The 13,053-nt window shown below is 29.8% G+C and overlaps 2 protein-coding genes across 2 annotated transcripts; both read left to right on the plus strand.

Moving 5' to 3' along the window:
- The first annotated feature begins 2,205 nt into the window (after positions 1–2,205).
- LOC136075718 (uncharacterized) lies at positions 2,206–2,790 on the plus strand. The gene has a single exon (XM_065789154.1). The coding sequence runs from the start codon at positions 2,206–2,208 to the stop codon at positions 2,788–2,790; it is 585 nt and encodes a 194-aa protein (XP_065645226.1).
- A 1,621-nt stretch (positions 2,791–4,411) lies between these two features.
- On the plus strand, positions 4,412–4,843 carry LOC136075719 (uncharacterized). Its single transcript, XM_065789155.1, has one exon. The coding sequence runs from the start codon at positions 4,412–4,414 to the stop codon at positions 4,841–4,843; it is 432 nt and encodes a 143-aa protein (XP_065645227.1).
- Positions 4,844–13,053: the final 8,210 nt, after the last annotated feature.

A 13,053-nucleotide genomic window follows, 5' to 3' on the forward strand; every position in this document is an offset into this window, starting at 1 on the left:
TGGTTGTTTTCTGACATAATCAATTGAACTTATACATTTATATTAGTAATCTCATAGCATACTTCTTGAATGTTTATATCTTCCCAAATTGTTCCATTATCATTGCTATATCTAAAATTGTTGTTTGAAGAATCAATGTTGTGAAAACTGTAATGTATGTTTCTAAACTAACTAAAGCTATTTTATAATCTTTATCTTGACTAAGTTGAATAATAGGAGCAAACTTAGTTTTTATGTTACTGCTGTTTCTACTTGATAATATATACAAAGACATTTTGTTTTTTTATATAAAAGAAAATTTTTTTTTTGTTTTTGTATTAAAAAATTTTTTTTGGATAAATTTTTTTAAACAATTTTTTTAAAATTCACTAGTTGGTATATAAAAATTATCTAATCCACTTCTATATTTTCCATAATCTCTTTTAGAAGATAGATCTATAATAACAAATCCATGAGGCTCTGACCAGGCATCCTTACAAAATCTTATGAACTCGTCTTTTGTCATATCACTTGAAACATGATCTTTATAAAAATGATTTAAATTCTTTGAATCATGGGAAAATAAGCAAATTAAATTTGTATTTTATCTTACAGTTTGTTTAGGTAACATAAAATAATTTTGTGCAAGTTAGAAAGAATATACATTACTATGCCTTTCTCTTATAAAATATTTTCCACACTTATTTTGCTTTGTTAATTGTAAATCATCAAATATCATCAAACTATTGTTATGACTAAAAAGATCTTCAGGATCTGGTACATCCTCAGCTGTTTCAAAATAATTGCACTGCATATCTGTTTTCTCATTTAAATTTTTTGAAATGTCTTCAATTATAAACTCAGGGTTCGGTTTTAATTTTTCGATTTTGTCTTGAAACTTAAATAGTTCAAAAATAACCTCTTTTTGTAATTTAAAAAAAAAATCTTTTTAATATTTTGTATTCTGGCTGAAAAAGAGATTTTCCAAAAACTTGTAAATTATGACAGTCTACAGTCTAACCAATTAGGTTTTGAAATTAAATTCAATATTAAAGTAGCTTTTGCGCAACCTGCTTTCCAACAATAATTCCTCTTATACTTTTAGGAAACAACTTATTATCATTTCTCTTATTGTTATTTACATTCCATGAAAAATCTATAATATCCATTTTTTCATTTACTCTAGACTAAAAAATATGCTGTGTTAAACGTAAAAACAAAACAAATACACCAAAAAAAAAAAAATATCCTACGTGGAACTTTCGCTATTTGTGGAAAACAAAAACTAAATTTATATCAGCAATAGCAGGAGGTGATTTAGTTAGTTAGTTAGGCGCGGTACTACCAGGGACGTGGTAGTGATCGAACTTGGAACTTATTGATTATGAGGCAAGCGCTCTTCCACTACTGCACTTCCGTTGAATAACAACCTAGACGTGTGTTATTGAACGATTTTAGCGGTGTTATGTATATGGTACTATAATAATAAAATGTGACCTAAGCAAAGCGTACTATTTCTTACTATGTGAATGTTTTAAATAAAAAGGTCATCAGAGAAACAACACTTTTCATGCTATAACTTTGTTTTGAAAATAAGATCAAAGTATCCTTACACAACATAATTAACAAAATAAAATAACAAGTCCTTTTGAAAAAATAAAACTTGGTTGAACTTGAGCATTTTCGGACAAAAATAGATCTTTCCGCATTAAATTACAAGTCTATATATGATAGAAATAACAGTATAATAAAAATAGTATCATAAAATCTATCAAAAACCTTGCCACTAAGATGCACAAACAAGTGTATTTTAATGCCGGTCCCAAGCCTAGATAAATAGGGAAGGTTGCGTCAGGAAGGACAATCGGCATAAAAACAACGCCAAATCAAATAATGCGAATCAACAATAGGAATTTCACACAGGATCGGTCGTGCCCGGGTTAACAACGACCAACTAGAGCTAATGCCCAACAGGGTATTAGTGGAAATTGGGCTACTGTTGGGACGAGGAGGAGGAGGAAAGAAGGGAAGAGAGCTCTAAAGCTATAAGAGAGAAGGATCAGCAGGAAGGTGGAGATTAAATTTGGTACGTTGAATGTGGGCTCTATTACCAGAAAAGAGAAAGAGCTAGCTGATGCGATGGAGAGGAGGAAATTAGACATACTGTGTGTGCGTGGAAGGGCAGCAAGGCGAGGAGCATTTGTTGTGGCTTTAGACTCTTCTATCATGGTGTCGAGAGGAAGAGAAATGAAAATTCTGAAAGAGGAGTTTAGTAAGAGGGTAGTGGAGGTAAGGAGAGTAAGTGACAGAGTGATCTGTGTAAAGTTAGAGATTGATGGGGTGGTGGTAAATGTCATCAATGCTTATGCTCCTCAGGTAGGTTGTGATATGGAGGAGAGAGAAGAATTCTGGAAAGAGTTAGATGACGTTGTTCTGCAGGTTCCTATAGAAGAGAGAATGATTCTTGGAGCAGACTTTAATGGGCATGTTGGTGAAAGGAACAGTGGTAATGAGAAGGTGATGGGTAGGTATGAGATTAAAGAAAGGAATACAGAAGGACAAATGGCGGTAGATTTAGCTAAAAGGATAAAGACGGCTGTAGTTAACACTTATGTTAAGAAAAAGGATGAGCACAAGGTGACGAATAAGTGTGGGGGAAGAGACACACAGGTTGACTATATTCTCTATTGGAGAAAAAATCTGAAAGAGGTTAACGATTGCAAGGTGGTAACAGAAGAGAGTGTAGCTAAACAGCATAGGATGGTGATATTTATGATGGTTTTGGAGGTGAAGAAGAAGAAGAGAGTGTGAGCAGAACCTAAGATCAGGTGGTGGAAGCTAAAGAATGAGGACTGATGTGTAAAGTTCAGGGATGAGGTGAGACAGGCACTGAGTGGTGGTGTTCTGGTTACCTGGGATGAGACGTCAAATACAGTGAGGGATGTAGCTATGAAGATACTTGGTGTTACATCAGGACAGATGAAGATAGACAAGGAGACGTGGTGTCGGAATGAGGAAGTTCAGGAAAGTTTGAGAGAAAAATGGTTTGCTAAAAAGAATTGGCATTTTCAGCAAAATGAAGAAAGTAGGCAGTAGTACAAGATGATGTGTGGCAAGACAAAGAAAGCAGTGGCAAAAGCTAAAGAAAAGGCTTATAGTAATCTTTATGAGAAGTTGAACACAAAAGAAGGGGAAAAGAATCTATACAGATTGGCCAGACAGAGTAATCGTGATGGGCAGGATGTGCAGCAAGTTAGGATGATTAAGGATAAAGATGCCAATGTGTTGTCTAGTGAGGAGAGTGTCTTGGGAAGGTGGAAGGAGTATTTTGAGGAATTGATGAATCAAGAGAATGAAAAGGAAGGAATGTTAGGAGAGGCAGAGGTTTTGAATCAGGTGGTTCTCCATATGAGCAAGGATGAGGTAAGGGCTGCCACTCAGAGAATGAAGTGTGGTAAGGCAGTTGGACCGGATGATATTCCAGTTGAGGCATGGAAATGTTTGGGAGAGATGGTAGTGGAGTTTTTGACAGGGTTATTTAACAGAATCTTGGAAGGTCAGAAGATGTCTGAGGAGTGGAAACATAGCATTATGGTGCCATTTTTCAAGAATAAGCGCGATGTTCAGAGCTGAAATAATTACAGGGAAAAAAAGTTGATCAGTCACAGCCTGAAAATCTGGGAAAGAGTAGTGGAAGCTCGGCTTAGAGGAAAAGTAGAGATCTGTGAGCAGCAGTATGGCTTCATGCCAGCTAAGTGCACAACAGATGCTATGTTTGCTCTGAAAGTGTTTATGGGGAAGTATAGGGAAGGACAGAGGGATTTTACATTGTGTGTTTGTGGACTTACGATATAGCTTATGATAAACCTCCGAGACCGGAGCTGTGGTATTGCATGAAGAGTTCAGGAGTAGTGGAAAGGTATGTGAGGGTGGTGCAGGAAATGTACGAGAGCAGTGTGACAGCAGTGAGATGTGCAGTAGGAGTTGCAGACAGGTTTAAAGTGAAAATAGGACTACATCAGGGATAAGCCCTGTGTCCCTTCCTGTTCGCAATTGTCATGGACAGACTGACGGACGAAGTTAGACAGGAGTTCACTTGGACTATTATTTTTACTGATTACATTATGATCTGTAGTGAGAATAGGGAGCAAGTTGAGGTAAACTTGGAAATATGGAAGTATGCTTTGGAATGCAGGGGAATGAAAGTGAGCAGGAGTAAAACTGAGTTCATGTGTGTACATGAGATGATGACGGTGGACAGGTCCACCTAAAAGGTGTTGATTTGGTGAAGGTTGACGAGTTTACCTACTTAGGGTCGCGGGTACAGAGTAATGGAGGAAGTGAAAGAGAGGTAAAGAAGAGAGTGCAGGCAGGATGGTGTGGATGCCACAAAGTGTCTGATGTGATCTGTGATGGAAGGGTGTCGCCTAGAATGAAGGTTAAGATCTATAGGACAGTAGTGAGACCTTCTATGTTGTATGGACTGGAGACAGTGGCACTGACAAAGAGACATGTGAAGGAGATGGAGGTGTCTGAGATGAAGATGTTAAGATTCTCATTTGGTGTTACAAAGAAGGATAGAATTAGAAATGAGTTTGTTAGAATATCAGCATATGCAGCATGTTTTGGAGATAAAGTTATTGAATCGAGATTGAGATGTGTGAACATGTACAGAGGAGACAGGCAAGCTATATTGGCAGCAAGGTTTTTTGGGATGGAACTTCCAGGTAAGAGGAGGAGAGGTAGACCTAAAATTAGGTTTATGGATGCAGTGGTGGAGGATATGAGAGTGGCTGGTGTGTCAGTGGAGGACACTCATGACATGGCTAGATGGAGGAGTTTGATCCGCTCTGGTGACCCCTAAACAATGAAAATATGAAATAAAAAATACCTGCTATTGTGCCAGAAAAGTACTAAATAAATGAATTGATCAGAATGTGTCAATAAATTGATTTATAAAATGATCTTCAAATGTGTGCCTGAAAGATCTGAATATTTGAATCTAGTGAATGTTAAAAACGTTAAAAAAGTCATTGTATTTTTATGGCAAAATCAGTTTATACTTTCACAATATTCTATAAAAAAATTGATTAAATATCTCATTAGGATTAAAAATAACATAACCATATTTTAAATATTACTTTTATCAGAGTTGTAAAAGTAGCTATAGTAAACTACAACTGCAACAAATGTATGCAAATAAAGAGCTGACTTAAATAACTGCATTTATTAACTATATCATAGATCTATAACCCTTGTTAATAAAATGAATAACTGATAGCAGCACGAAATAAATAACTACAAAGTGAGCAAAAGAAATTATCATGCGAATAACGAAATAAAGAACAAGCAATAGTTGACCTAAATTAGCTAATTATATAACTTCAGACATCTAAAAGACATTTATAAAAATAAAATAAATAATTAACATTTTAATTATTAACTAAAACATAAAGTACATAAACAAACCAACAATAAAAAATTTGAAAATTTATTGTATATTGATTGAATTTAATTGTATTATATGTATATTGATTGAACTTAAGTATTTAATTAAGCCATGATAGTATTAAAGGCACCCCTTTTATGACAGTCTAAAACAGTAACAAAAGGAAACATCTTCTATTTACCATTATCAATATATTTCATGTAATGTTGCCACATATAATTTTTCAAGGTGTCATCAAGCGAGCAAGATGGGTTTTTTAAAATATCTTATTAACAAAACATTAGAGAAAAATTGAACTACTACAGCCTCTTTCTATCAATGCTACACTCTTTGCAATGAGATCGCAAATGAAGGAAGCATTTTTTTAACAGTGAGAAGGTGAAAAATAGGTAGTAGAGCAAAAGTTGTTTATAACATAAGATTCGAAAAACACACAAAAATAAGATTCAGTGTTACACTCAAAATGCTTCTTTCTATCAATGTTACACAAAATGCTTCCTTCATTTGCAATGACATTGCAAATAAAGGAAGCATTTTTTTAACAGTGAAAAGGTGAAAAATAAATAGTAGAGCAAAAGAAAAACAAATAAAAATTGTTTAGAACATAAGATTCGAAAAACACACAAAAATAAGATTCGAAAAACACACACAAATAAGATTCGAAAAACACACACAAATAAGATTCGAAAAACACACAAAAATAAGATTCGAAAAACACACAAAAATAAGATTCGAAAAACACACACAAATAAGATTCGAAAAACACACCAAAATAAGATTCGAAAAACACACAAAAATAAGATTCGAAAAACACACAAAAATAAGATTCGAAAAACACACAAAAAAAGTGAAAACAATTAAAATATCTAAGACATATTTGTACATATTTGACATATTTGTACACCCAGTGGCACTAATTTGTGTATATCAATCCTTTTCATCGTGCACTAGTGTTTAACTATTTTTTTTGAAATTATACAAAAAAAGCTATTATGCATAACTGAGATGTTTGAATACGATTTATTTACAGAAATCAACTAAGAGTTGTATATAACATATATAAGACTAAATTCATCAGATACAAAATGCTATTTTTATTAAAATTAAAAACATGAACTATTGTGGGTTTTGTCCTGTAGTCTTCAAATAAATATAATATTTGGTAACTTACAACTATTTATATTCTTCTCCCAGTGTACAGGGTATGGAAGATGTTGTTTTCCTTAAGAAAACAAATTAAATATAATAAAAATAATATGCCAAATTATATAAGATGGATTTCCCTGACTTTTCCGTGATTCTCAACCTGTTTTTGTTGACTTAATTTAAAGTTACGACAGCTTAACTTCAGAGAAAATCAACTTGAATTCTTTCGGAAAAATATTTTAGTGCAAATATATATAAATATAATTACAAGCAACATTCAAGTTATCAATAAAAGATCATAACAAAAATCTACTGAATACATTTTTACGCATATAATATAAAACTGGCCTATGTCATGTAAGTTTGCCACATCCCTGATTTCCCACTGATTTTTTCAAAATTCAACCCGATTTCCCTGATTATTTCCTGACTTTTTTGCAGAACCTGAGTTACCTGACTTCCTTGATCTGGACAACACCTTGTAATAACTTCCACATAATCTTTATACATATTCTGAAAATGAAACATTGCATAAATTTTTAAAATATTAAAACTAATTATTTTAAATTGATTTCACAGTCGTTACAGTATGGGAAATGATTGGGTATGTACTTTTCCTTAAACAACTAAAGTTTAATATACTAAATAAATCTTAACCATTGTCTGTATAATATTGTTATTTGCAACGTATATACTTTATGTTATTATGAAATGTTACAATTAAACATTTTAAATCTTACACTTTTATTAATAAGCTTGTTTTTGCTAACTCATCCGCAAGATTTGCCATAATTAGTTTTTGCCATAAATAACATAATTGAATTTTTGTTTTCACAACCATTAACAAGTTTTTGTCCTGCGTTCATCATATTCTGAAAACATGTTAAATTTAACTGAAAATTGCATTATCTTTGACAAGCTAATATATTACATTAGAACATATTTAAGTATTTAAAATAAATTTGCAGCTTTCTTACAGTCAAACCTTCAAAAAATGGTTAGATTTGTGCAAAACATAAGGTAGTTCTTCTAATCTTCTTTCACATTCCATAAGTAGTAGTTTAACTAGAGCTGCTGGTGTTATTCAAATTATCCCTATAAATTTAAGTGGTTTGATGCACCTGCTTGTCATTATTTGCTTTTACATATATACTGAACTAAATGCATAAAATTATAACAAGAATTTAAATTTATAGGCTAATGTTTTAAATAAATACATATATATATATATATATATATTTATATATATATATATATATATATATATATATATATATATATATATATATATATATATGCATATATATATATATATATATATATAATTCAATAAAAACGGCTGCGTATAAACTTTTTTTAAAAAAATATATATATTTTGATAATATATAATTATTTCGCTATTTCGCTGATCTATCGTGATCAGCGTCATCAGGTATAATAAATAAAATAGTTACAAAGAAATCGTTATAGTAAAAACAAACCGTTAAAAAGATAACACTAAAAAGCCAAAATATAATACAAAAATTTTTTTTCAAATAACTGACGTCAGCAGATTTTATTAAAAAATGGCCCCCAGTTTAGTTGTCACGTTATCACCGTCATCCCAATTGAGAACCACACACCTTTTCTCAACTCCTGTCGAACCCTAGCTTTTTTTATTTTGAGTGACTCTCTGATTTTCCGAGTTCGATATTCTGGGGCTGCAGATAATATTTTGGGGTGCAACCAATCAAACTTACCATGGCATGTTTCGGAATGTTCAGGTGCACCCGAATTGGACCATTTTTCATTGAAGCTGTTTTTCTGGTGTTCAATACATCTCAATATAACCTTCTTTTTAGTTTCATCAATGTATATCGAACCGCATGAACATTTTAGCTGGTATACACCAGGGTTTGTGTTTAGTGGTAGTTTAGTTTTATTGTAGCAAAAAAAATTTTTTAAATTGGGAGTTGATGTGAAAATAACCTTTATGTTTTGTTTTCGAAATTCTTTACGAAGTTTTGGACCAACAATTGGTATCCAAGTCAGTTTTATAGAGGGTTGGGTATCTAATAGTTGACATGTGGTGTTTTTTGAACCGTTTTTTAAATAGTCAATAGTAATATTATTTAGAATGTTCTTGTCGTGGCCATTTTTAACAAATATGTCTATTAGAAAATCAATTTCTTTTTGAAGGTGTTTTTGAGAGCAAATTCTTTTTGCACGACATAAAAATCCTTTGAAAACGCCAATAATAATGTTAGGATTAATGTTCGAGTTAGGTTTAAGTTGAACATTTGTAATAGCTTCTTTTCGATGTATTTAAAATTCGTAAGCTCCAGAGCTTGTGTTTGTAATATTAATATCTAGGAAATTGAGTTGTTTGGGGTCGTTTTCAAGTTCCGCTGTGTATTTTATGGCAGGATGTTGTTCATTAAGGATGTTCAGGAACATACTTATTGAACAAATTTTTAATAAAACATTTTTTAATAAAATCTGCTGACGTCAGTTATTTGAAAAAAATATATTATATATATATATAATATATATAATATATATATAATATATATTATATATATATATATATATATATATAATATATATATATATATATATATATATATATATATAATATATATTATATATATATATATATATATATATATATATATATATATATATATATATATATATATATATATATATATATAATATATATTATATATAATAATATATATTATATATAATAGTTACTTAATATAGTGAATCAAATCTCCTCGTTTTCTTCAAAGATTTAAAGTCGTTAACCCCATTCTAACTAGCTGCTTTTTATAACAAACCATTCGATTTTAGTAGGGTATTTTTGTGGCCGTGTGTTGAACTCGTTCAAGCATTGAAATTTCAGCTAGGTTTGGCGGACTCCATGCTGTTGCCGCAAATTCATGATGATATCAAACATAGTTTGTATACAAAATTCTCCACATATGACAATCTCTACTTTCAAAAGCATTTTTTAACAAACCTAGTATTTTTAAAGCTTTATTAACACATACTTGTGTTTGATGTTTCCATTTCATATCCGGTTGTATAAAAATACCTAGATCTTTCTCTATTACACTGTTAGTGATGTCATAATTCATTGCATTTACATTTTTTTTTTTTTTTTGTTTATTTAACAATACTTTCTTGTAAAAATGTCGTTGGTACATAATATATGAAGAACACGAAAACTCGAAGAGGATCGTAAGATCCTGTCACCGAGAACCGTTTAACAATACAAAAATCATAAAACAATTATTTCAAAAAAATATAAAATGAAAAGTAAATACCGTTTAAGAAAACCTTTATACAAATAAAATAAGATTCCTCAATTATAAAACACCGTTTAACAAAACAATAAAAAATAAAATCAAATATTTTAAATTAGTAAATACCGTTTAAGAAAACCTTCATACAAATAAAATACCGAATAACAAAACAATAAAAAATAAAAACAAATATTCTAAATTACATTTAGGTAACACTTATAAAAGACAAACGAGATCAGAAGAACTCGAAAATATTTTTTATTGAGAAAAAACTTTTTTCAGTTTGTTTTTGAAAATAGAAAAATTCCAACTTCAGGAAAAATAAAAAAATAAGCTCCGCGATAAGATAAAAGAGACCTTCCAAAATTTGTATGCGAATAATGTTGATATATAAAATTGTCATTTCTTAGATCATATTTATTTTTGGGCTTTATTGCATATAAATTTTGGTAAGGTATTGGAGGTAAGTTTATCTTACATTTAAATATTAAGCAAAGAGTGTTAAAAACATTTAGTATGTATAAATTAAGAATACTCATTTTGAATAAAAGTGGTTTTGCATGAGTAAAACGATTTTTAAAATTTATTAGTCGTGCTAGATGCTTCTGTTGCCGATAAAGAGGATCTAATTGACTTTTTTAGCACTATCCCATGCGATATTTGAATAATTTAGAATGCGATATTTGAATAAGTGAGTAATAAAGTTGAATTAATGCGTGTCTATTTACAAAACTTTTTGCTTTATATAATATTCCAATATTTTTTGAAATAATTTTAGAAAATTACCACAGATTCCATAATTTTCTAGTTTTTTAATAAGAATCTCATGATCTTTTGTATCGAAAGCTTTTGATAGATCTATGAACACTGCAAGAGTAAATTGTGATTTTTCAAACGAATCTGCAATTTTCTAGTCAAATGAAGCATTGCGTATTCAGTGGAATTATGTTTTTTAAACCCAAATTGGGTTGTATTTAGTATTTTATTTTTAGAAAGATGATCATAAATTTTATTGTAAAGGATCCTTTCAAAAATCTTTGAAAAACCAGAAAGTACAGAAAATGGACAATAATTAGTTATACTTGATAATTGCCCCCCCCCCTCCTCCTTTAAATATTGATGTAACTTTGGCTATCTTTAGTAGATCAGGAAATATACCTTGTTTAATTGAACAACTAAAGACCTGAAAGAGTATAGTTTTTATGATCTCGTAAGAATTGATTATAACGTTACCATTTATTTGATGTGGGCATTTCGATTTGTTGATTTTTAGCATTTTGTAAGCACATTCAAACTCTTTAATGGAAAGTTCAATGTTATTAAGTACAAAAATTATTGGGAGATTAATTGTGTTAGTTACAATTGGAATAGTTTTTGCTAAATTTGGACCAATAGTTACAAAAAAGTTATTTATTTGATTTGCTATATCTTTAGGTTTATATAAAAAATCATCATTGTTTTTAATAAGTTTTGGTAAGTTGCATGTTTTAATTTTTTGATTGCCAGTGATTTCATTTAAAATTCGCCATGGGCGTTTTGCATTATTCTTAAACTTCTCTAATAAGTTTGAGTAGTATATTTTTTTTAAGTTTTTTTTTTTTTGATTTTCAAAAAGCTTTACATAATTTTTATAAATTTCCTTATTTTTATCTGTTTTTGACTTTAAATACTTTAAATACAATTTTTGTTTAACTTTGGAGGATTTCCTGAGTTCTTTGGTAATCCATGGTGAATTAAAGCTTTTTTTGTTTAAGTTAACTTTGTATTGTGGAAAGTTTGCATCATAAACTTCATAGAATGTTCTAAAGAATGAGTTATAAACCACATTTGCTTCCGACGAAAAATTTATATGTTTCCAATGTAGTAATGATAGTTGTTCATTAAATGATGCAATATTTACTTCACTGAAACAACGTTTTAGGATAACTTGTTTTTTATTTGTAATTGTTCAATATCAGTATTTATATATCAGTATTGTTATAAAAATAAAAACAATTGTTTAACAAAGCACCTGCTTTACTTAAATAAATTGAATCAGTTTCATTATTTATTGTTTCGAAAAAAGTCAAAAGAATTAAACTTAAAATTATTTGCATGTTTTGAGTCCATTTTTTAGTTTTTAAATATAGAAATAATAGAATTTTGGTAAGAATTTAAGCTTAAGATAAATGTAAATGTTACATTCATTTAAAAATATCAAGTTGATAATTTGAAGAATAAAAAAAAATTAAAAATATACCATAAAATATTAAGTATTAAAAAATAAAAAATTAATTTATACTTGGCGATTTTTTGCGTCATTTTTCTTTTCTGCCCATTCACGAATGATAAGTTTGTCGTAGGAGATAAATGCATACTTTCCTTGTTTTCTTTCTCTTAACATTTTATCTCTTAAATCTTTTCGTATTTGAACAGTTTCGTAACAGAAATCCTCGTTGATATAAATGTTAATTCCTTTAAGCCTTACAGATCTCTTCATTACATCAATCTTATCTTTATAGTTTAGGAGTTTTAAAATTATTGTTCTATTTTTTTTAGCATCTCTTGGTCCGGTTCTATGTGCTCGTTTAATTTAACATTTTTGATTTCAAGCGTCTCCTCAAATAGTTTTAAAACTTCTAACTCACTTTCTTCCCAGCTTTCGTGTTCACTTTCTTTTATTCCAGTTATCCTAAGGTTATTTCTTCTCGATCGATCTTCTATTTCCCTTAACTTGTTGTTTATTTTATTAACTGCGCTTTTATCTGACTACTTAGATCTGCTTTCATCTGACTACTTACTTTCTTTGCTTTGCTATTTTACTTTTTCAAATTTTGATGCGACTATTTCATTGTTTACATGAATAAATTTTTTAATATCATTTAACTCGTTTTCTAAGGACGATATCTTTTGATTAGATGGCTCCAAAGCTTTTGTAATACTAAAAATTTTTGTTGAACTGTTTATAATTTTATATCTGTTTCAAGTTTATTAAATCTTTCGGTAATAATTTTTAAATTAGCAGTCGTAATTGCAGTAAAACTTTTTTCTAATTCTTTTAATAGCTTATGACTTTCTTCAACTATTGTGTTTTTTTGTTTTTCCAAAAGTAAGTTAATTAATTGTTCTATACTTTCCTTGGTAAGATCCATTTTTGAATTTTCTTTTAATTTGAATTTTTTTTTAATTTGAATTTAATTTGAATTTTTT

The sequence above is a fragment of the Hydra vulgaris genome, chromosome 02 (assembly GCF_038396675.1).
Source record: "Hydra vulgaris chromosome 02, alternate assembly HydraT2T_AEP".
Taxonomy (NCBI): Eukaryota; Metazoa; Cnidaria; class Hydrozoa; order Anthoathecata; family Hydridae; genus Hydra; species Hydra vulgaris.

Coding starts and splice junctions, on each gene's coding strand:
- LOC136075718 (XM_065789154.1), top strand. CDS start 2,206: ATGGTGTCGAGAGGAAGAGAAATGAAAATTCTGAAAGAGGAGTTTAGT.
- LOC136075719 (XM_065789155.1), top strand. CDS start 4,412: ATGAAGGTTAAGATCTATAGGACAGTAGTGAGACCTTCTATGTTGTAT.